At 34.7% G+C, this 21,777-nt stretch overlaps 2 protein-coding genes across 4 annotated transcripts; both read left to right on the top strand.

Moving 5' to 3' along the window:
• Positions 1–50: 50 nt before the first annotated feature.
• Positions 51–3,820, top strand: LOC122042543 (COMPASS-like H3K4 histone methylase component WDR5B). Of its 2 annotated transcripts, none has more exons than XM_042602710.1 (2): positions 51–789; positions 3,346–3,820. In XM_042602710.1, the coding sequence occupies exons 1-2, from the start codon at positions 112–114 to the stop codon at positions 3,628–3,630; spliced, it is 963 nt and encodes a 320-aa protein (XP_042458644.1). In that variant the 5' UTR covers positions 51–111; the 3' UTR covers positions 3,631–3,820. The 2 variants fall into 2 exon arrangements, with proteins under 2 accessions (XP_042458644.1, XP_042458645.1); XM_042602711.1 differs by lacking the exon at positions 3,346–3,820 and adding an exon at positions 1,006–1,206.
• Positions 3,821–14,488: 10,668 nt separating this feature from the next.
• LOC122042541 (COMPASS-like H3K4 histone methylase component WDR5B) lies at positions 14,489–19,075 on the top strand. 2 transcript variants are annotated; one of them, XM_042602708.1, is made up of 3 exons: positions 14,489–15,232; positions 15,449–15,668; positions 18,596–18,811. In XM_042602708.1, exons 1-2 carry the CDS (start codon positions 14,555–14,557, stop codon positions 15,632–15,634), a joined length of 864 nt encoding a protein of 287 aa, XP_042458642.1. In that variant the 5' UTR covers positions 14,489–14,554; the 3' UTR covers positions 15,635–15,668; positions 18,596–18,811. The 2 variants fall into 2 exon arrangements, with proteins under 2 accessions (XP_042458642.1, XP_042458641.1); XM_042602707.1 differs by lacking the exon at positions 15,449–15,668 and having other exon boundaries at positions 18,596–19,075.
• Positions 19,076–21,777: the final 2,702 nt, after the last annotated feature.

Below are 21,777 nucleotides of genomic sequence, written 5' to 3'. Positions count from 1 at the left end.
GCAAATCGAGATAATCCCTACTATAAATTCTAAAATCGAGTGCTGAAAAGCCGACATTGCTCGCTCGGTCTTCAGAAGTACGAAATTTGTCGAGGGCATCGAAAGGGCAACATGTCCGCCACCGTCCCTGGCGGTGCCTCCTCCACGGCGGCAGAGCCGCCTCCCTATCGGCCTTACACTCTCGCGCACGTTCTCACCGGACATTCGCGCGCCGTCTCATGCGTGAAGTTCTCCAACGATGGCCTCTTGCTGGCTTCTGCCTCTCTCGACAAGACCGTCATCATCTGGTCCGCCAAAACCTTCGCCGCAGTCTCTACCTTGTTCGGCCATGCTGAAGGCATATCTGACGTCGCCTGGTCCTCTGATTCCCACTACATCTGCTCTGCCTCCGACGACCGCACGCTCCGCGTCTGGGACGTTCGGCCCCCAACCGACTGCGTCAGGATCCTCCGCGGTCACCTCTCCTTGGTTTTCTGCGTCGACTTCAACCCCCCTTCCGATCGCATCGCCTCCGGCTCGTTCGACCAGACTGTGCGGGTCTGGGATGTCAAGAGTGGCAAATGCGTCAAGACAATTGAGGCGCACGACGAACCAGTAACCTCTGTCCATTTTATTCGGGATGGATCGATCATCGTCTCAGGTAGCCGTGACGGGTCGTGTAAGATCTGGGACGCGGTGTCAGGGGCGTGCCTCAAGGTGCTTATCGACGACAAGACGCCTGCTGTGTCCTTCGCCAAGTTCGCCCCCAATGGAAAGTTTATTCTTATTGCTACCCTCGATGACACCCTGGTAAGATCAATTTTCTTCTTTCATTTCTTTATTTGGGATTGGATTGCTTATCATCGATTTTACTGTATATGACCTTGGAAGAATTAGGCATTAACCATGTTATTTAATTGACATAGGGCTAAGGTTAAGGGTTTCATCTTCAATTTGTTTTTTTTTATAAGATAGAGATAGGGCTCTGTCTGGATTTAATTGAAGAAGCCCATATTTTTTTATCAGGCTCATCACAATGCGTATCCATTTGGAGAACAGATGATCAGTCTTTTGGTGACATATATGCTTATAGTAGTTTTAGAGGAACATAATAGTGAGGAGGATAACGATGTTAAATCACGGCCAAATATTGAGGATGAACATGACATAGTTCTTTATTTCTATATAGCGAACACTTCAATGGCGTTATAGGTCTGGATGTTGATGGTGAACATATTGAAGAAATCCTGTTAAACTATGGAGCATATCACACTTGCCCACACATAAAGATTCATGCTAAAGTTTTTCTAGACAACCATAACTACTATCCAATATCTGAACTCTATTCACTCACTTGGATATGTGTGAAGCGATCACACGTTAACACATTATGTTAATGACTCTTGCAAACTAACTTGACCAGGAGGGAAATTCTTTTGGGTGACAATGCCATTGAATTTTTTGAGTGGAGAGCAAGAGGAAGGGAAGCAAACATTAGATCATTCAGGGTATAGAATTAGTATGTGTCCTTCATGTATTCCCTTTGACTGGGCTGGTTGTGCTTACTTGGCTGTTGGTTCAATTAATTATCACCATCTCAACTCATCTAAGTATAAAGAATGGGTAGCCCATCACCTATATCTTGAAGAGCTCCATCTCGATTCACATCAAGACACATCTTGTAGATATTATTCTTTTTTTCTTCCTTTTACTTCATGTGAAGCATTGTTGTTTAACATTGCTTAGTCCACTAGTCCTATCAGTCACTGAGGCTTTATTATTTAATATGCACAAGCAGCCATTATGTTGTAGAGACTTCGCAAAATGTATAAATTCGCACATATGCAATTCACATTAAGTAGTATTTTGTCAATTATATTGCTAACAATGCATCATGATATATTGTGTCTACAAAAGGAAAAAAATTACATATTTTCCATATATCACATTCATTAACCTCAGAAATCCTTACAGAAAGTTCTGTTTGTCACTTAGCATGTCAAATTAATGAAATCCATAAATCCATGCAAGAATTTTACATATGAATTAAAGTAACTCATATAACATAAAATACATAAATATAATAATAAATGTTAATTAGCCTAAGTAATTCTTGATTTCAATCTATGTCATCCATTTATAATTGTTTGTTTCTTAGCTTGAAATTAGTTTAACAAATTAGCCCATCAGTTAGAGTTGACATGGACCATCACACCTGATGCACCATCTAATTTGTGCATTAGGGCATTATAGTAATTGCCATCCACATCAAAATAATGTCAACATCCTGCGTCGTATCCCACTGGGTGGAGTCAGCTAAGTACTATGTAAGACATTCCTATTTGCCCAGTGTGTCTGGCCAATTTACTTAAAACACTATGTAGTAGAATAAGTAATGAGAACAATAATACAGATATCATATTAGATGTTGACAACAATTAATGTGGGTAAAGTTAATTTTAAGCCATAGTATATGTCTTCAGATCCCTTTGACACAACATTGCACAAGGTTCAGTAGCCACACACTTGCATGCAATATCAAGAAAATTAATATGGAGATTAAAAAAAATAATACAACTAAAATACATGAGAAATTGATGGCTTACTTAAACTAAAGTTAACCCTCAACCCAAATGTAGCTTCATGATAAATGCCACAAAGGGAATTGGTCTCAGTGTGATGGATTTCCTCTTTAATCCTCAGTAACGTTCTAACACAATTTAAGCCTTCACTAGCTATAAACAAGACTTCCCAGGTACGTTCATCAAGGAAATGGTTGAAAAAGCTGTTAGAAAGTAGTGAGAAGAAGTATTGTTATAATATTCTTGTATTTGTCCCCTCCACAACCAATGACTGACCAATAAGGTTGTCAATCAACTGACTAGTTGATGGATTGATCCACCACTTAGTTATGGTGGCCTAAGCTTTGAGGTCCAGTTCGAAGTTGTTTTGAGGCTCATTTAAATAATTGTTTCAAGTTTCGTCTGACTGTTTTCTTCATGTTTAGGTGTATGATTTAAGATGTTTTTAGCAGTTAAAAATGTAACTAAATTACAACATAAAGAGACCTCAAGTGTTAAATTAGAAAAAATAAAGTAAAAGTGAAACAGGGCTTCCAAATGAGAAAAATTAAATCCGAAAAGAAACTTCCTAAGAGTAAGAAGATTGGCTTATATTTTTTTTTTTAATATTGTGATTTCTTTACATATGCTTGTAAGATGAATAATACTGGTCTTTATTCCCATGTGCAAGCTCGTCAAATTTAACATAACTCAACATTATAGCACTATCTGAAATCTGAAATTGATTTTTTTTAGATCGTCTCCTATTTTTATCTTGTTTCAACCGTTGATTCTCTTTTTGCAGAAGTTATGCAATTATGCATTGGGGAAGTTCTTAAAGGTTTATACAGGCCATGTCAACCGACAATACTGCATCACGTCTACGTTTTCTGTCACAAATGGTAAATATATAGTCAGCGGCTCAGAAGATAACTGCGTCTATATATGGGACCTTCAAAGTAAACAGATAATTCAAAAAATGGAAGGCCACACCGACACAGTCATCTCGGTTACTTGTCATCCCATGGAAAACAAAATTGCTTCTGCTGGCCTTCATAATGATAGAACAGTCAGGATTTGGGTTCAATAGTCCGTTCGAAGGTAACAATAGCTACATCAATTAGATACCAGTGTATCTGTTGCTCTGTGAGAACTTGTTTAAAGGTAACAATAACTGTATCATTTATGTATCAGTGTATATGTTGCTCTGTGAGGAATGTGTTGGTTTGGACAGTTTTGTGAAGTCTATATAAATGTTGAGTTAATGAGGAATTATTTTACGTTTGCTAATGGAATGCAATGGCAATGAGAATAGAAAAAAAGAGAATTGAAATGCTATTTTTCTTTTCAGCAATTGACTGAAGGACAGTTGCGGAATTTCTTAAAGGCGCACGTATTTATTTCTCATTGTCTTTTGTTATCAATCATTGTGGTGTTGCATTGGATTTCAACGCTGTAGCAATTAGGAATCAGCTGCTGTGGAGGCAGGGGAATTAAGAATAAAAAAAAATAATTAAAAAAAATAAGACATTCTCCCAACTCCCCCACCGCTCCCTTAAGAATTTTTAATGTAAGTTTTAAATAATTTTTTCCCCTTCAAATAAAATTAAAAAATAATAAAAAGTTAAGAATAATAATTAATTACAAATGTGAGATTGTGAGCAGTCTTGATAGAAGCGACGAAAATCTTAAATCAAATATTGATAAAGCTGATAATATTATAATTGAATAGGATCTAAATTAATATGGAGTTTTCTGTATGAGAAAATAGATGAAAATAGACCTGCTTATTTGATTGCCGATTCTTATCAAGTAATCTTAGATAAGTATACTAAATTTATTGACAAAAATCAAAAGAAATTTTTTTCAGGCTTGGTATAAGTTATTTCCTTATTTGTTTGAATATTCTTTGTAAAAAAATGTAGTTTATTGTCTTCCATGCTTTCTTATTGTCAAGCTAAATACACATTTTGGATCAATGTAGCTTATTGAAGGATTCAATCTTGGAAAAAAAGTGAACAGTTAATAAAAGCGGTTTATTTTTTATTGAAGGGATTGACCCTAATTCTATAAAAAAATGTTATAAAAAGTTTTCATGATTAAATAAACTCATTGCAACATATTAATAATATTATGAATAAATAATCTGTAGAGTTTGTTGTAAAAATAGTTTATGACTTAAAGTTTCAATTGATCATGCAAAGTTATGTGTATTCCAAAATTTAACTTTTAGAGCTCACGGTGAATCCCAAGACACATAATTGTGATAATTTTATAGAAATCATAAAATACACAGCCTCTTATAACGATGATATAAAATTTGTTATTTTAGAAAATACACCTAAAAATACTTATTATACTTCTTCTCAAATCTAGAAGGAGATTTATGACTCTGCGAGTATAATTCAAAGGTTTATCATAAAAGAAATTGGTAATGCCAAATATTATTTCATTGTGGATGAATCCCAGGATGAGTCAAAAAAAAAAAGGAGCAAATAACTATTGTTTTAGGATTTGTTGATAATGAGGATTTTATTAGTAAATGATTCTTTGACATTGTCAATGTGGAAGATATAGAATTATCTACTTTGAAAAGGAAAATTTGTGGTATTCTATCTCATAATAATCTTCTCATACAAAATATCCGAGGACAATGTTATGATAGTGCTTGTACTATGCGAGAAGAATGGAATGATTTTCAAGCTCTCATTTTGAATGAATGCCCATATGCATATTTTGTTCATTGCTTTGCATGTCGTCTACAATTGACATTGGTAATAATAGCCCAAAGTGTTATTCTTATTGAATATTTCTTTTCATACTCAATAGTTATAGTGAAATTTATTGGATTCTTCTTCCAAATATTATGATTAATTGTGAATTGCTCGTGTTACTCAAATTTCAGAATTGATATCTACTAATGAGCTTGAATCTGGAAGAGGAGGAAAAAAAATTGGGGATCTCACTTGAGGGCACTTTGTGATTTGCTTGTTTTTATTTGATCTCGTTCTACATGTTTTAAATGATGTTATCAATGGTAAAAATAGTTTATTCGGTAGAGCAACGACTGACGAAGCTTATGGTATAATGTTATCATTTGACTTTGTTTTATATTGCATTTTATTCTTTAGTTGTTAGAAATGATTGAAGATATTTGTCAAATTATGCAATACAAGTCTCAAGATATTATAAATGTTGTGGATGCAGAGAGAATAATGAGATCAATTATTTTATAAGGTGGAAAGTTTTTGTGATAAATATGAGATAGATGTATTGGACATGAAAGCTCCTTGTCAATCAAGTAGAGGATGACTGAGTAAAAGAATGTTATCTTAAAGCATTATTATCAAATTCTAGCACCATCGATTCAATATTACAAGAGATGAATTATCAATAATGAAAATACAATAGAAATACTCAGCTTTTTATCCAAAAGATGATACAAATCATTCAATATCAATTACATTTACAAACTTATTGAAAAATTTTATTTGGATGATTTTACAAGTCAAGAAAGGTTACATATAGAGTACCAATTGGAGTTTTTTGAGATTAATATTTGACACAATCAATATTTCAGAATGTGTCAATACTTTCAAAATTATATCACTTATTGTCAAATATAAAAGAAAAAAAAATTACTATCCTTTGAATCAATTGATTATATTTATTTTGACTCTTCCAGTTTCTACTTCAACTATGAAACATACATTTTCATCCATGAAGATTGTCAATACGTGATTACGAAATAAGATGGAAGATGATTTTTTTAACTAGTTAACTTGGATGGAAGATTGTTAAGACACGACTGTAGAAGAAGATGGAAAATGAATTTTTTTTACTAGTTCAATGCTAATTTATATTGAAAAAGAGACTACACAAACTTTCAATGTTAAATTATCAATTATTGATAAATTTAAAATTATAAAATAAACATCAAGTACCACTTAAAATGGATAAACATAATAAATAAATTGGTAAATAATAATTTTTATATCTATGTTTTATCTTACTTATTATATTATATTGATTAAAGTTTTTTAAATATAGTTTTGTAAGTTTTATTGCTATAAGATGAAAATAAAAAAAAATTAAAATTGTAGAGGTTGCTCCTAATTTTTTTTTAAAGTTATTATGATTTTTTATTATAGTAAGTTAAAGACCGGTTCTTATAGTTATATCTTTTTTTGAACATATGTGTCTAAATAAAAAGAGTTATTATTTCGTGTATTCATATCAATTACTATATTTATTTTTTGATAATGAATTATCTAAAAAATATTTTGCCCTCTCCGTATTATTTTCAATGGAACAAAACTTGTAACTTTAGCGGCTTCTCCAAAACTACCTCATACTCTCTAAAAAGGAATAAATCACGAGAGACATTTAAATGTATACCGTCATCTTAGAAGGGTTGTCCTAAAAGGACCACGAAGATTATAATATCATCTTTTACCATCAGATATACAACTATTTGGATGCACAATTCAGCCACAAAACTTCTTTCGAACTTGAAATGAATTCAACAAAACTTCTTAATCACCGCTCTAATTTTTGATGCGAGCGCAAGGCAAACAAGTTAAATCTCTCTCAATTTCAACTTAAACAACTAAAAGAATGTAGTACATAAAAATCAAAGTAATAAGCTATCACTACAAGCATCAGGCAATTTTAGGAACAAGTTAAGTTATTAATAATCTACGGTATTTTAATTGACGTATAATTTTTCAATCCGGTAAGCAAACTACCATCCAGCATGATAGTTTTTTTTTATAATGGTATCTAATTTTCTGAATCATTAATTTAGAAGATGATAAATTTAATATTATAATTTTTTTAACAACTACTAGAATAAATTCAAAACTAAAAACACTATCGCATAATAGTTAAAGCTCTAAAGTTATCTTTCCTCCATCTATACTTCCGTATAATCTTTCATCAAAGTGAGATTCCTCCCTCAATATCCGTGAGGCTGACACTAAGGGAAAAAACTAAGATAACGGATCTATTTTTTTTTTTTTTTTTATCAAAGTGAGATTAAAAAATATGTATTTTATTTATTGAAGTCAAATTCAATTTCAAAAAGGGTAATTTAATAAAAAAAACACTTGATTTTTAAAAATAATTTAAAATACAACTAATTTTTATTTATCAAATCATGAATGTTTGTTAAAATACATAGTAGGTGGACATGACAGTCATACGGTAGATTTATAACCCCAATCAATGTAAATGTCATTAGTATTTGACTTGCCGAGTTAGCCCAACCTCCTGACTTGAGTTGGTTAACTTATCAACATGACAACTTCCTGACCATCTGACTTATAGACCTCTTGACCTGTCACTAGTCTGACCTCCTTGCATGTCAATAGACATGATAATTACCATAATGTGAAGGGACATGATAATTACCATAATGAGAAGAGACACGGTGGTTACAATGACCCTCTTTAGTGAGGTGCGCCCTTGGACTTTTTTCCCCGAAGATAATGTAGGTTTGAAAGGAACGTGACTTTTCTTTTACACCGTTTAAATTTTTTTGGAAAATCAAATACGAAGTGGAAAATAAAAACATGTTGCTTTTTTACTTGGTTTGTAGTCCCGCGATTATTACTCTAAGTCTCATGATGTCTTGGACCATTTTGATTAGGCAATTCAAGAAATTCTCTCCCGAAGAACCTTTGGACAAAGAAGTCGAATAGAGAAACGAAGAGAGTGTAACAACCTACCCTCTCTTATGCAAGTATAATAAGAATAATAAAAAGGAACAATCTTTTACTAACAATACTTTTGATTGAAGATCGAAACTTGAAGTTGGCATCGTTCTTACTGTAGCAGTTAGGCGTAGCAGAGTCATACCAAGTAGTTGGGCGTAAGTAGCACAATAGAATCAACTTGAAAGCTCGTACAGGAATTGGTGAAGAAAGCACTGACCAAACACTCCTTTTATACTGCATTGGTGGCGCTTCTAATGTACCAGGGTGCCTCTATGAATGTTGATTTGATCTATGCATTATCATCTTGATAACTTTTTTGATCCAGAGTGTCTCTGATTGACCTATGATGCCTCATTTCCAAGCGTCTCCAAATGATTCAGGATGCCTCTAATCCACTGGTTTGACACAACAATCTTTAAGAAACCACAACTTTTGATTCGAGACTTTAATCAAGCTCTGTCAATGGCTACACGTGCAAAATTCAAAGATCTATGTATGTCTCTGCAACATAAAGTTAGAAAGATAAATGTACGAACAATTTAAATATTTATGAATTAAAACTTATCTTTCTAAGACCAAGATTTAGTCTTGGTCTGAACTTTGATTTCCACGTTGGCTTTAAGTTGGACCCGTGCCTATTGTCCTACTTAGATTCGTCCACACTAGAAATCTTTTCTCCAGTTGCTTACCTGACTTACCCGCCAAACATCTGGTCCTCTCGACCTGTTTGGACTTTCTTTTATCCTGCACGGTGTCTGATCAACCTAATTGACTAAAAATTTCCTACAATACTAAGTTAACACGATTAATATAAAATAGTAAAGTAAAGCAGTGTTAGCAGCATTCAAAATTCGATGGTCCTATCAACCATATGCGGTTGACCGGAAATCTTCTGGTCACACTTGCTTGGAGTTCACTCCTCCAAGATATCTCATTACCTAGAGTTACCCCTAGATTTTTTCTTTGCTTAGAGTTCACTCCTCTGAGACTTCTTATTATTTAGAGTTATATCCCCCTATGGTTTTCTCTTGCTTAGAGTTCACTCCTCTAAGATTTTTCACTACCTAGGGTTACCTCTCTTTAGGGGTTTCACTTGCCTAACCTCCAGTTAGAAATAATCACTCAGTAGACTTCTCAGTCTTCCTTTACCTAACCTCTAGTTTGGATGATTAGTCACTCGGTAAACTCCGCACTCTTGTCTAACCTCCAGTTAGGACTTTACACTTGGCTAGGTTAAGCTTGACCAAACTCTATTAAATATATTAATAAATATCAAAACTCTGAAGGTCGATTGCACCAATAAATAAAACTTTGATATCATTGCTCTCTAGTGTGAGGTGGATTTTTGTCGTCGCATTTGTTAGTGCAATCGACCTCAGGTCAAGGTGTTGGTACAATCAACCTCCAAGGTTGTAATGTCCGACAAATATGTTTAAGTATGATATATAGAGCTTGATCATGGGAAGTTCTAGTCGTGGCTAGGCAAGGGTGGGAAGTCAACCGAGTGACTAGTCCTAACTGCGGTTAGGCAAGTGAAGTCCTAGTTGCAGGCTAGGCAAGGGAAATCTCGGTAGATCATGGAAGACAGATGAATTTGGTAGGTTTGGAGGACTTGATCCCTGGGTAGTTGAATACTGAGGCAAAGGAAATCTCGGTAGATTATGGAAGCCAGGTGGATTTGATAGGTCTAGAGGACCTGATCCCTGGGTAGCCGAATACTAAGGCAAGGGAAATCTTGGTAGATCGTGGAAGCCATGTGGATTTGATAGGTCTGGAGGATCTGATCCCTGGGTAGCCGAATACTAAGTCCTGGTGAGTGAAGCCAGGTGGAGAAAACCCTAACGGGTGGTAACCTTAGGTTCTGGTGAGTGAAGTCAGATGGTGAAAATTCTAGGGTGAGATAACCTTAGGTAACGAGAAGTCTTGGAAGAGTGAACTCCAAGCAAGTATTCTGTATTACTATTATTGCTATTGGCTAGTGTAGTATTACAGGAAAAGTCCTAATGGATCAGGCGATCAGACATTGAGTAGGCAAAGTTCAAACAGGTCTGGAGGACCAATGTTTGACAGATAAATTGAGGTAAGCAACTGAAGGAACGACAGTGAAATCATGTTCTTGAAAGGAACAACCTAAGATCGCTGATCCAACTGAAGAAATCGGGAAAATTTCTAAGTTGAGATGAAGACAGTTGAACTGTCTATTATTACACATGTATTAGATATATTATTACTGTGTTAATATCTATTTTGCAGGATTATTGTCTAACACTGTTTTGCAGGTTCTTCCTGTTCGGTCGACCGAACCTGATGATTGGTCGATAGAACAAGACCAACTCAGAGCAGATATCAGTTCAAACCAAAACAGAGCAGGGTCTGATCAAAACTTGATCGGTCGACCGAACCAGAGGATCGGCCAATCGAACCCTAATGACTCGGCACAGTACATATCGAGCAGAAGCAAAGAAGGAAGAGCGATTGATCGGTCGACCGAATCAGGAATTGATTGATCAAACAATCATCACTTAATGGCGCACTAATTCCATATCTCGACGAACAGGGAAGGATCTCTGTTCGGTCAATCGAACAAAGGGATCGGTTGACCAAACACTTAATTGTCATTAAATGCCGAAAATTGAATCAGCATCATATCTCAGCAAAGATGGAAGGGAGCTGGTTCGGTCAACCGAACCCAATGATTGGTCGACCGAACATCTACGACTCTTATAAAAGTGAGCTCGAGGTCCGAGGCTGGGTGAACTAAATTTGTTTGGTTCAAAGTTCATCTCTGTGCTAGCTGCTACTGTTCGTTCTACTGCTCTACAACTTGTCTTCACGCAAGCAACTACTTCGTTCAAGTACTGACCAAACTTCATCTTCCATATAAGTGTCAGTATACTTTTATTTTAAAGCTTGCATTGTACTTAAACTCACATAAGAGAGTCGGTTGTTACTATCTTATATTCTTGCATATTATACGCATTGCTTCTTTCCGAGATTTTTGGAAAGAAGAGTTTTAGTGGATTGCCCAACGGTGCGATCAAGGATCGCGAGCCTTAGAGTAGGAGTCGACCTAGGCTTCGAACCAATTCCGAATATGTTATTTACTTTCCACTGCACGACTTTGATTTAAATGATTAAAAGAATTTTTTTAAAAGCGTGATATTCCCCCCCCCCCCCCCCCTCCTCCTCCTCTATCGCACTCTTTCGATCCTACACAAGGTTGATTAGGTTAACTAAGCTCTGGTCGACTCAAGTTTGAGTTTCAATATTTGATCAATATGTTAGTGAGAAGTCAAGTAAATCAAAATTGACCATATACTTAATTAGAAATCGAAAGTCAAACAGAAAGTTAGCAAGAGAAAAGTCCAAGTGGGTTACGGAGGACCGGACAATTGGTGATCGGAAGTCTAATGGAAAGTTGGTAAGAGAAAAATTCAAGTGAGTTATGGAGGACTGAACACTTGATGATCTGAAGTCCACCAGAAATTTGGCAAGAGAAAAGTTCAAGTGGGTCTCAGAGGACTGAACACTTGGTGATCGAAAGTTTAACGGGAGATTGGTAAGAGGAAAGTTTAAGTGGGTCAAGATGGATTAGATACTTGATGATTGGAAGTTCAACGAAAAGTTGGCCAAAGGAAAGTCCAAGTGAGTCAAAATTAATCTAACATTTGGTGATCGGAAGTCCAAGTGGATTATGCAAGACTGAACACTTGACATGAGTGAGGAAGTCCTGGTAGATCAAGTTTGACTGGATGTTAGGCAACAACGAAGTCCTGATAGATTGAGGTTAATCGAATACTAGGCAATAATAAAATCCCAATAGGTCAAAGTTGATCGGATATTGGACAACAAAAAGTCCCAGCAGGTCACGGATGGCAGGATATTGGATAGAAAAAGTCCTAATAGGTTGAGGTCAACCAAATACCAAGCAAGATGTGAATTCAGCCTTGAAAAAAAGCTAAAATTAGTGTTGACATTCAAGTGGTTGGCAAACCCTAAACTCAACATTCCGAATTTATTGCTTGTGTAATCGATTGGTTCAATAGATTCAGGCAATCAATTGGAGTAATTGATTAGTAGCATATTTCTAATGTACAGAACACGATGGGGCAATCAATTGGTGGCTAGTAATTGATTAGCAAAAGGTTCCCAGTGAACTGAAAGCTTGGGAATCAGTTAGCCTAAAGCAACCGATTGGAAGAAGGTGGCCAGCGAACCGAAAGTGATTGACTTAAAACAATCAATTAATAGAAGGTGGCCAACAAACAAAAAGCTTGGGAATTAATTGACCTAAAGCAATCGATTGGAAGAAGGTGGTCGAACAGAAAGTGATTGACTTAAAGCAATCAATTGGATTGGTCAAGCAAAATAGCCATTCTACAAGTTTAAACGATGGGATCTGATATGATAATCGATTGGTGAGTAAAGTCAATCGATTGGAGGCAAATTTCAGCCTGATTGCAACCTTAGAAAAGGTGGTGCGTGTTGATTTGAGTTGTTAGTTCTTGGAGGTTAAGGATGAAGTACTGCTGACATTTTGAAACTAACAAGAGGCATTCTAAAACTACCAACAACAATCAAATCGAAGTTCTCATCTTATAAAGTTGTTTTGCTTTTATTTGTAAGTTGTATTTATTTTCATTGTTGTATTATCGTAAATTTGTTGTAAGAGTCTTCTTCGCCTCCAGAAGGTATCTGAAACCGAAAAATTCATAGTAAAGGGATATCACTAGGATTATACCTTAGATTAGTCACCTAAAAGGATATATACCATGTAAAAAATGTAAAAATTAGGAGTTGTGCATATGAAGTCAAGTTTGAATCATGGTTTTCGTTGCACATTCAAATGACTAACACAAGATTAAGATGAAACGATTGGAGCAATTCACCCCCTCCTCCTTTAAGTTGCATTGGTCCTAACAGTATCATCACAGTGAGATTTTTGACCGCATCAATACCTTACTAGCAATCTCTACCGGTGGTGCTGACAATTATGATCCTTGATAGCGGACAGATTGTTCGTGACCTTTAGACATGAATTATGGCCAAGTTACTCACAACCTTTTGGCTTTGTAGCCAAGAGGTTGGTAGAGGCTTTTGGCTGTAATTTTACAACCAAGAGCTTAAGTTTGCCCTTACCTTACTAGCAATCTGTACCAGTGGTGCTGACAATTATGATCCTTGATAGCGGACAGATTGTTCGTGACCTTTAGACATGAATTATGGTCAAGTTACTCACAACCTTTTGGCTTTGTAGCCAGGAGGTTGGTAGAGGCTTTGGCTGTAATTTTACAACCAAGAGCTTAAGTTTACCCTTAACTTACTAGCAATCTCTACCGGTGGTGCTGACAATTATGATCCTTGATAGCGGATAGATTAGTCGTGGGCTTTAGACATGAATTATGGTCAAGTTAGTCGCAATCTTTTGACTTTGTGGCCAAGAGGTTGGTAGAGACTTTGGCTGCAATTTTACAACCAAAAGTTTAAGTTTGCCTTCCACAAAGAGGCTAACCTTGGTTAGTTATCATGGCCACCGATGCCTTGGATCATGCATGTATGCCAATAGCGTCCATCATGGAAGCGAACCACAATTCCAAGCAGTGACCTTCATGGTTTTAATTTTAAAAAAAATATTTTAGGATAAAAATTAAATTGACGCTTTATTGTATTGGAAATAATTAAAGGTGAGATTTTCGTGGAATCGGGTCGATCATCCCAGATTAGACAACGATACTTAAATTATTTAATTATTTTTTTATATTATTATTTTCTGTTATACATATTAAATCTTAAATTGATCTCATCCATAGGTGAAATGAAAAGGATAAGTCTATATTATAAACATTAAGAAATTATAGTAGTCATAATATTCTTAAATAAGATAAGTTGTATTATAATTATTATAAACTCATAATTATTACATCTTAAATAAAATAAGTCTGTATTATAATGGATATAAAATTATATTTATTATAATATTTTAGTAGTTATGGTTTTGTTATTACTATAATATTATGATATTATAGTAGATACGGTTTTTTACCTTATGATTTTTTTAACAGTTAAATTTGCTTATTGATTTATAATTTAATATATGTGGCAAATAATACGGTACTATTTATATTTTATAATTTTAAAGAAAAAAGTATTTTAGGAAATAAATAATTAAACATACAGTTCGTTATGGCAAATCGAGATAATCCCTACTATAAATTCTAAAATCGAGTGCTGAAAAGCCGACATTGCTCGCTCGGTCTCCAGAAGTACGAAATTTGACTAGGGCATCGAAAGGGCTACATGTCCGCCCCCGTCCCTGGTGGTGCCTCCTCCACCGCGGCGGAGCCGCCTCCCTATCGGCCTTACACTCTCGCGCACGTTCTCACCGGCCATTCGCGCGCCGTCTCATGCGTGAAGTTCTCCAACGATGGCCTCTTGCTGGCTTCTGCCTCTCTCGACAAGACCGTCATCATCTGGTCCGCCAAAACCTTCGCCGCTGTCTCTACCTTGATCGGCCATGCTGAAGGCATATCTGACGTCGCCTGGTCCTCTGACTCCCACTACATCTGCTCTGCCTCCGACGATCGCACGCTCCGCGTCTGGGACGTTCGGCCCCCAACCGACTGCGTCAGGATCCTCCGCGGTCACCTCTCCTTGGTTTTCTGCGTCGACTTCAACCCCCCTTCCGATCGCATCGCCTCCGGCTCGTTCGACCAGACTGTGCGGATCTGGGATGTCAAGAGTGGCAAGTGCGTCACGACAATTGAGGCGCACGACGAACCAGTAACCTCTGTCCATTTTATTCGGGATGGATCGATCATCGTCTCAGGTAGCCGTGACGGGTCGTGTAAGATCTGGGACGCGGTGTCAGGGGCGCGCCTCAAGGTGCTTATCGACGACAAGACGCCTGCTGTGTCCTTCGCCAAGTTCGCCCCCAATGGAAAGTTTATTCTTATTGCTACCCTCGATGACACCCTGGTAAGATCAAGTTTCTTCTTGCATTCATTTATTTGGGATTGGTTTTGCTTATCATCGATTTTACTGTATATGACCTTGGAAGAATTAGACATTAACCATGTTATTTAATTGAGATAGGGCTAAGGTTAAGGGTTTCATCTTCAATTTGTTTTTTTTATAAGATAGAGATAGGGCTCTGTCTGGATTTAATTGAAGAAGCCCATATTTTTTTATCAGGCTCATCACAATGCGTATCCATTTGGAGAACAGATGATCAGTCTTTTGGTGACATATATGCTTATAGTAGTTTTAGAGGAACATAATAGTGAGGAGGATAACGATGTTAAATCACGGGCAAATATTGAGGATGAACATGACATAGTTCTTTATTTCTATATAGCGAACACTTCAATGGCGTTATAGGTCTGGCTGTTAAAGGTGAACATATTGAAGTAAGGTATGTTGCATATCACACTTGCCCACACATAAAGATTCATGCTAAAGTTTTTTTGGACAACCATAACTACTTATCCAATATCTGAACTGTATTCACTCACTTCGATATATGTGAAGCAATCATACTTAAACACTTTATGTTAATGGCTCTTGCAAACTAACTTGACCAAGAGGGAAATTCTTTTGGGTGACAATGCCACTGGATTTTTTGAGTGAAGAGCAAGAGGAAGGAAAGCAAACATTAGATCATTCAGGGTATAGAATTAGTATCTGTCCTTCACCCTCTTAACTTAATTAGAAACCTTAAGTTGTAAACATTGCTATCAGTATCTTCATCAATTTCAGTTCTACAAAATGTTTCTTCACATTGACAAGCCTTATACTGCATGCTTAATGCGTGTCTAGCAGGACTATCATAGTCCTTTCTTTGAGTTTTGGAGTTGCAATCACCGTCCTAGCTAGTATCACTATTGTCAACAACTTATATGCATATACAATTTCTTGGACGCAAATGTGTGTCTCCAGTATTCTGTATCTAATAGTAATCCCATGCCGGGTTGAAATGAACAGCTATTTCTATTGTTTTTTAAAAATACAGAATGGCCTATGATCTAAATTAGGTGGCAGCATTTCACCATTGTCAACAACTTATATGCATATACAATTTCTTGGATGCAAATAATGGTCCATTATGCATTTTATCAATTGTGTGTGTCTAGTATTCTGTATCTAATAGTAGTCCCATGCCGGGTTGAAAGGAACAGCTATTTCTATTATTTTTTTAAAAATACAGAATGGTCTATGATCTAAAGTAGGATGACAGCATGTGCATTTTTAGGTGTCCGTGAATGATGTCTGTGTGGCTCATTTAAATGAGTTTGGGAGGGGTTTTAATATTGTAGTAGATAGTTGATGTGAAGTGAGTGGAGTTTGGGTTTAAAGGCTCAGGTTGTAGGTTCACAAATAAATTTAATTAATTTGATAATATATACATACATTTTTAAAATGTCAATTATCTCTTGGTTTTTTATTGCATGGTACAGTTGGGCCAAGTTTTGGCGAGCACCGGTGGTGCTTGACCCATTCAATTTGGCATGCACACCCATCTTAACATTTTGTGATGGGTGTGGATAAGGTAACAAATATCCATGTCTGGTATGAGACGTGCATGAGTGTTACGTGTATTAGATGGGCATGGATATAGGATTGCTCTCTATCACATGGATTCACTTTTACTCCGTCCTATACTAGTGCTTACATGACACAACATAGGTATGAGTATGAGGCCTATCTGTGGAATTAGAAACAGAAAAGTGGGAGGAAGAAGAAGATGCAAGCGAGGAAGTTCACTTCCTCGCAAGCAACTCACATTGTGTGGGGAGGAGCCTAGCAAGCAACTTGTTTAATAATCAGAGTTGGCTTGAGCTGCACATGAAGGCCCTAGTTGTAGTTAGTGCCTTGCAAGGACATTTATAACAGGGATAACAATGCTCAGGGAGGATGGTGTCTGACCGGGAGGGAGAGGAATAAGCTATGGAAAGGGCAGCATGGGGCAAATGTGAAGGATCAGTGTTATATAACATATATAATATAAGACATGTTATAACTTATATAATACTTTATTATGTAACTTATATAAACTTATTATACAACATACAATATAACTCCAACTCATAATATGTCTTAAATTCTTATAGGTTATAACTGAGGTTAGGGTATATAACTCATAACTTAAATATCAATTTAAATTATATTTCATTAAAGAAAATTATAAATAGATCAATTTTATTAGCTTAATTGTATTAACTAAGTTTATCTATTAACTTAAGTTATATTAGTAGATTAATTATTGTTTATGAAGAATTATTAAATAGATTAAGTTAATAGGTTTTTTTCCACGTGCCCCTATTTTGAAAAATTCATGTGGCCAACACTCTACTAAGTACTATGTAAGACATTCCTATTTGCCTAGTGCGTCTGGCCAATTTACTTAAAACACTATGTAGTGGAATAAGTAACGAGAACAATCATAAACACTAAGATATCATATTAGATGTTGACAACAATGAATGTGGGTAAAATTAAATTTAAGCCATAGTATATGTCTTCAGATCCCTTTGACACAACATTGCACAAGGTTCAGTAGCCACACACTTGCATGCAATATCAAGAAAATTAATATGAAGATTAAAAAAAAAATAATACAACTAAAGTACATGAGAAATTTATGGCTTACTTAAACTAAAGTTAGCCCTCAACCCAAATGTAGCTTTATGATAAATGTCACAAAGGGAATTGGTCTCGGTGTGATGGATTTGCTCTTTAAGCCTTCACTAGCTATAAACAAGACTTCCAAGTTACGTTCATCAAGAAAATGGTTGAAAAAGTTGAATGACTGACCAATAAGGTTGTCAATCAACTGACTAGTTGATGGATTGATCCACCACTTAGTTATGGTGGCCTAAGCTTTGAGGTCCAGTTCAAAGTTGTTTTGAGGCTCATTTAAATAATTGTTTCAAGTTTCCTCTGACTGTTTTCTTCATGTTTAGGGGTATGATTTAAGATGTTTTTAGCAGTTAAAGATGTAACAACTAAATTAAAACATAATGAGACCTCAAGTGTTAAATTAGAAAAAATAAAGTAAAAGTGAAACAGGGCTTCCAAATGAGAAAAATTAAATCCGAAAAGAAACTTCCTAAGAGTAAGAAGATGGCTGATATTTTTTTTTTTAATATTGTGATTTCTGTACATATGCTTGGTAAGATGAATAATAGTAGTCTTTATTCCCATGTGCAAACTCGTGAAATTTAACATAACTCAACATTATAGCACTATGTTAGTCTGAAATCTGAAATTGATTTTTTTAGATCGTCTCCTATTTTTATCTTGTTTCAACCGTTGATTCTCTTTCCAACATTATGCATGCAGAAGTTATGCAATTATGCATTGGGGAAGTTCTTGAAGGTCTATACAGGCCATGTCAACCGTCAATACTGCATCACTTCTACATTTTCTGTCACAAATGGTAAATATATAGTCAGCGGCTCAGAAGATAACTGCGTCTATATATGGGACCTTCAAAGTAAGCAGATAATTCAAAAACTGGAAGGCCACACCGACACAGTGATCTCGGTTACTTGTCATCCCATGGAAAACAAAATTGCTTCTGCTGGCCTTCATAATGATAGAACAGTCAGGATTTGGGTTCAATAGTCTGTTCGAAGGTAACAATAGCTACATCAATTAGATACCCGTGTATCTGTTGCTCTGTGAGTAACTTGCTTGTTTAAAGGTAACAATAACTGCATCATTTATGTATTAGTGTATCTGTTGCTCTGTGAGGAATGTGCTGGTTTGGACAGTTCTACAAAGTCTATATAAATGTTGAGTTAATGAGGAATTATTTTACGTTTGCTAATGGAATGCAATGACAATGAGAATAGAAAAAAAGTGAGTTGAAATGCTATTTTTTTTTTCAGCAATTGACTAAAGGGCAGTTGCAGAATTTCTTAAAGGCACACGTATTTATTTCTCATTTGCTTTTCTTATCAGTCATTGCGGTGTTGTATTGGATTTCAACAGTGTAGCAATTGCGAATCAGCTGCTAGAAGGCAGGGGAATTAAGAATAAAAAAAAAAAAAAGAGTAAGACATTGTCTGAACTCCCCCACCGCTCTCCCTTAAGAATTTTTAATGTAAGTTTTAAATAATTTTTTCTCCTTCAAATAAAATTAAAAATAACAAAAAGTTAAGAATAAAAAGTAATTAAAAATGTGAGATTGTGAGTTGTCCGAACCCTTAGTCTTTGCTGGAACCGGCGAAGAACCCAAATCTTAAATCAAAATTTCCATTTCTATTTCTTAGATTCTTCATCACGTAAGTAAGTTTTGATATTTTTTGCATGTAATTGTTTATCATATATGTGATATGCTCTAGATTAATTGATTACTTTCAAATATTTCTCATATGGATTTATTATGAGTAAGAAAAAATTGATTCCTACTTCAAATGCGTTCAAAAGATAGTCATTTAATATCGTCCATGATAATATTCAATTTGAGTTTTTCAAAGATCCAATTATAGAACCTTCTCCGACTAAATTTTGAAAGATTAATAAAGATGACAATATTATAATTGAATATGATCAAAATCCATATGGGGTTATCCATATGAGAAAATAGATAAAATTAGACGTGCTTGTTTGATTGTCGATTCTTATCAAGTAATCCCAGATATATCTACTGAATTTGTTGACAAAAATCAATAGAAATTTTTATCCGCTTGGTATAAGTTATTTCCTCATTTATTAGAATATTCTTAGTAAAAAAATGTAGCTTATTGGTTCCATGTTTTCTTATTGTCAAGCTAAATACACATTTTGGGTCAATGCATTTATTACTGAAGGATTCAATCTTGAAAAAAAAGAGAATAGTTATAAAAATTGTTTATTTTTTATTCATGAAAGGATTGATCCTAATTCTATACGTAAAAATGTTATATAAAGTTCTCATGATTAGATAAACTCATTGCAACATATTAATAATATTATGGACAAATAATCTTTGGAGTTAGTTATAAAAAATCGTTTACGACTTAAAGTGTCAATTGATGTGCATTCCAAGATTTAACTTTTAGAGCTCACGATGAATTCCAATATTCACATAATTGTGACAATTTTATAGAAATCATAAAATAGACAACTTCTTATAATGATGTAAGATTTGTTATTTTAGAAAATGCACTTCAAAATACTTCTTCTCAAATTTAGAAGAAGATATATCATTCTATGTGTGTATAATTCGAAGGTTTATCACAAAAGAAATTGGTAATACCAAATATTATTTTATTAGTGAAAGATTCTTTGACATTGTCAATGTGGAAGATATATAATTATCTACTTTGAAAAGGAAAATTTGTGATATTCTATTTCACAATAATCTTCTCATACAAAATATTCGAGGATAATGTTATGATGGTGCTAGTACTATACAAGGAGAATGGAATGGTTCTCAAGATCTCATTTTGAATGAATGCCCATATGTATATTTTGTTCATTGTTTTGCATGTGTCTACAATTGACATTGATAACAATAGCCCAAAGTGTTATTCCTATTGAATATTTCTTTTCATACTCAGTAGTTATAGTGAATTTAGTGATTCTTTTCCAAATATCATGATTAATTATGAATTTCTTATGTTACTCAAATTTTAGAATTGATCTCATTTTACATGTTTTAAGTGATATTATCAATAACAAAAATAGTTTATCCGGTAGTGCAACCACTGATGAAGCTTATAGTATAATGTTATCATTTGACTTTGTTTTATATATTACATTTTGTTCTTGAATTGTTAGTAATGATCAAAGATCTTTGTCAAATTCTATAATACAAGTTTCAAGATATTATAAATGTTGTGGATGCAGATAGAATAGATGAGATCAATTATTTGTTAAGGTGAATAGTTTTTTTTTGTAATAAATATGAGATAGATGTATTAGACATGAAAGCTCCTTGTAAATTAGGTAAAGAAAAAATGAGTAAAGGAATGTTATCTTAAAGCATCATTATCGAATTGATATATTCATTAGCACCATCAATTCAATATTACAAGAGATGAATTATCAATGATGAAAATACAATAGAAATACTTAGCTTTGGATCCAAAAGATGGATACAAATCATTGAATATCAATTACATTTGTAAATTTATTGAAAAGTTTTATCCTGATGATTTTACAAGTTAAGAAATGTTACATATAAAGAATAAAATATTAGTTGGAGCTTTTTGAGATTGATATTCGACACCATCATTATTTTAGAATGTGTCAATACTTTTAGAATTATGTTAATTATTGTCAAAGATAAGAGAGAAAAAAAATTACTATGAATCAATTGATTAAATTTATTTTGACTCTTTTAGTTTTTACTTCAACTATTAAACATGCATTTTCATCCATGAAGATTGTCAAGAGGCAATTATGGAATAAGATGGAAGATACATTTTTTTTTGACTAGTTCATTGCTAATTTGTATTGAAAAAGAGATTGCACAAACTTGGATGGAAGATTGTCAAGACGTGATTGTGGAATAAGATGGAAGATAATTTTTT

Source organism: Zingiber officinale, chromosome 2A (genome assembly GCF_018446385.1).
Source record: "Zingiber officinale cultivar Zhangliang chromosome 2A, Zo_v1.1, whole genome shotgun sequence".
NCBI classification, from domain to species: domain Eukaryota; kingdom Viridiplantae; phylum Streptophyta; class Magnoliopsida; order Zingiberales; family Zingiberaceae; genus Zingiber; species Zingiber officinale.
This window is presented reverse-complemented; position numbering and strand designations above follow the sequence as displayed.

Bases quoted from the DNA above. Each gene is read 5' to 3' on its own strand.
- LOC122042543 (XM_042602710.1), top strand. From the start codon at position 112: ATGTCCGCCACCGTCCCTGGCGGTGCCTCCTCCACGGCGGCAGAGCCG. The intron at 790-3,345 runs GTAAGATCAATT...CTCTTTTTGCAG, and splicing joins CTACCCTCGATGACACCCTG to AAGTTATGCAATTATGCATT.
- LOC122042541 (XM_042602707.1), top strand. From the start codon at position 14,555: ATGTCCGCCCCCGTCCCTGGTGGTGCCTCCTCCACCGCGGCGGAGCCG. The intron at 15,233-18,595 runs GTAAGATCAAGT...TTATGCATGCAG, and splicing joins CTACCCTCGATGACACCCTG to AAGTTATGCAATTATGCATT.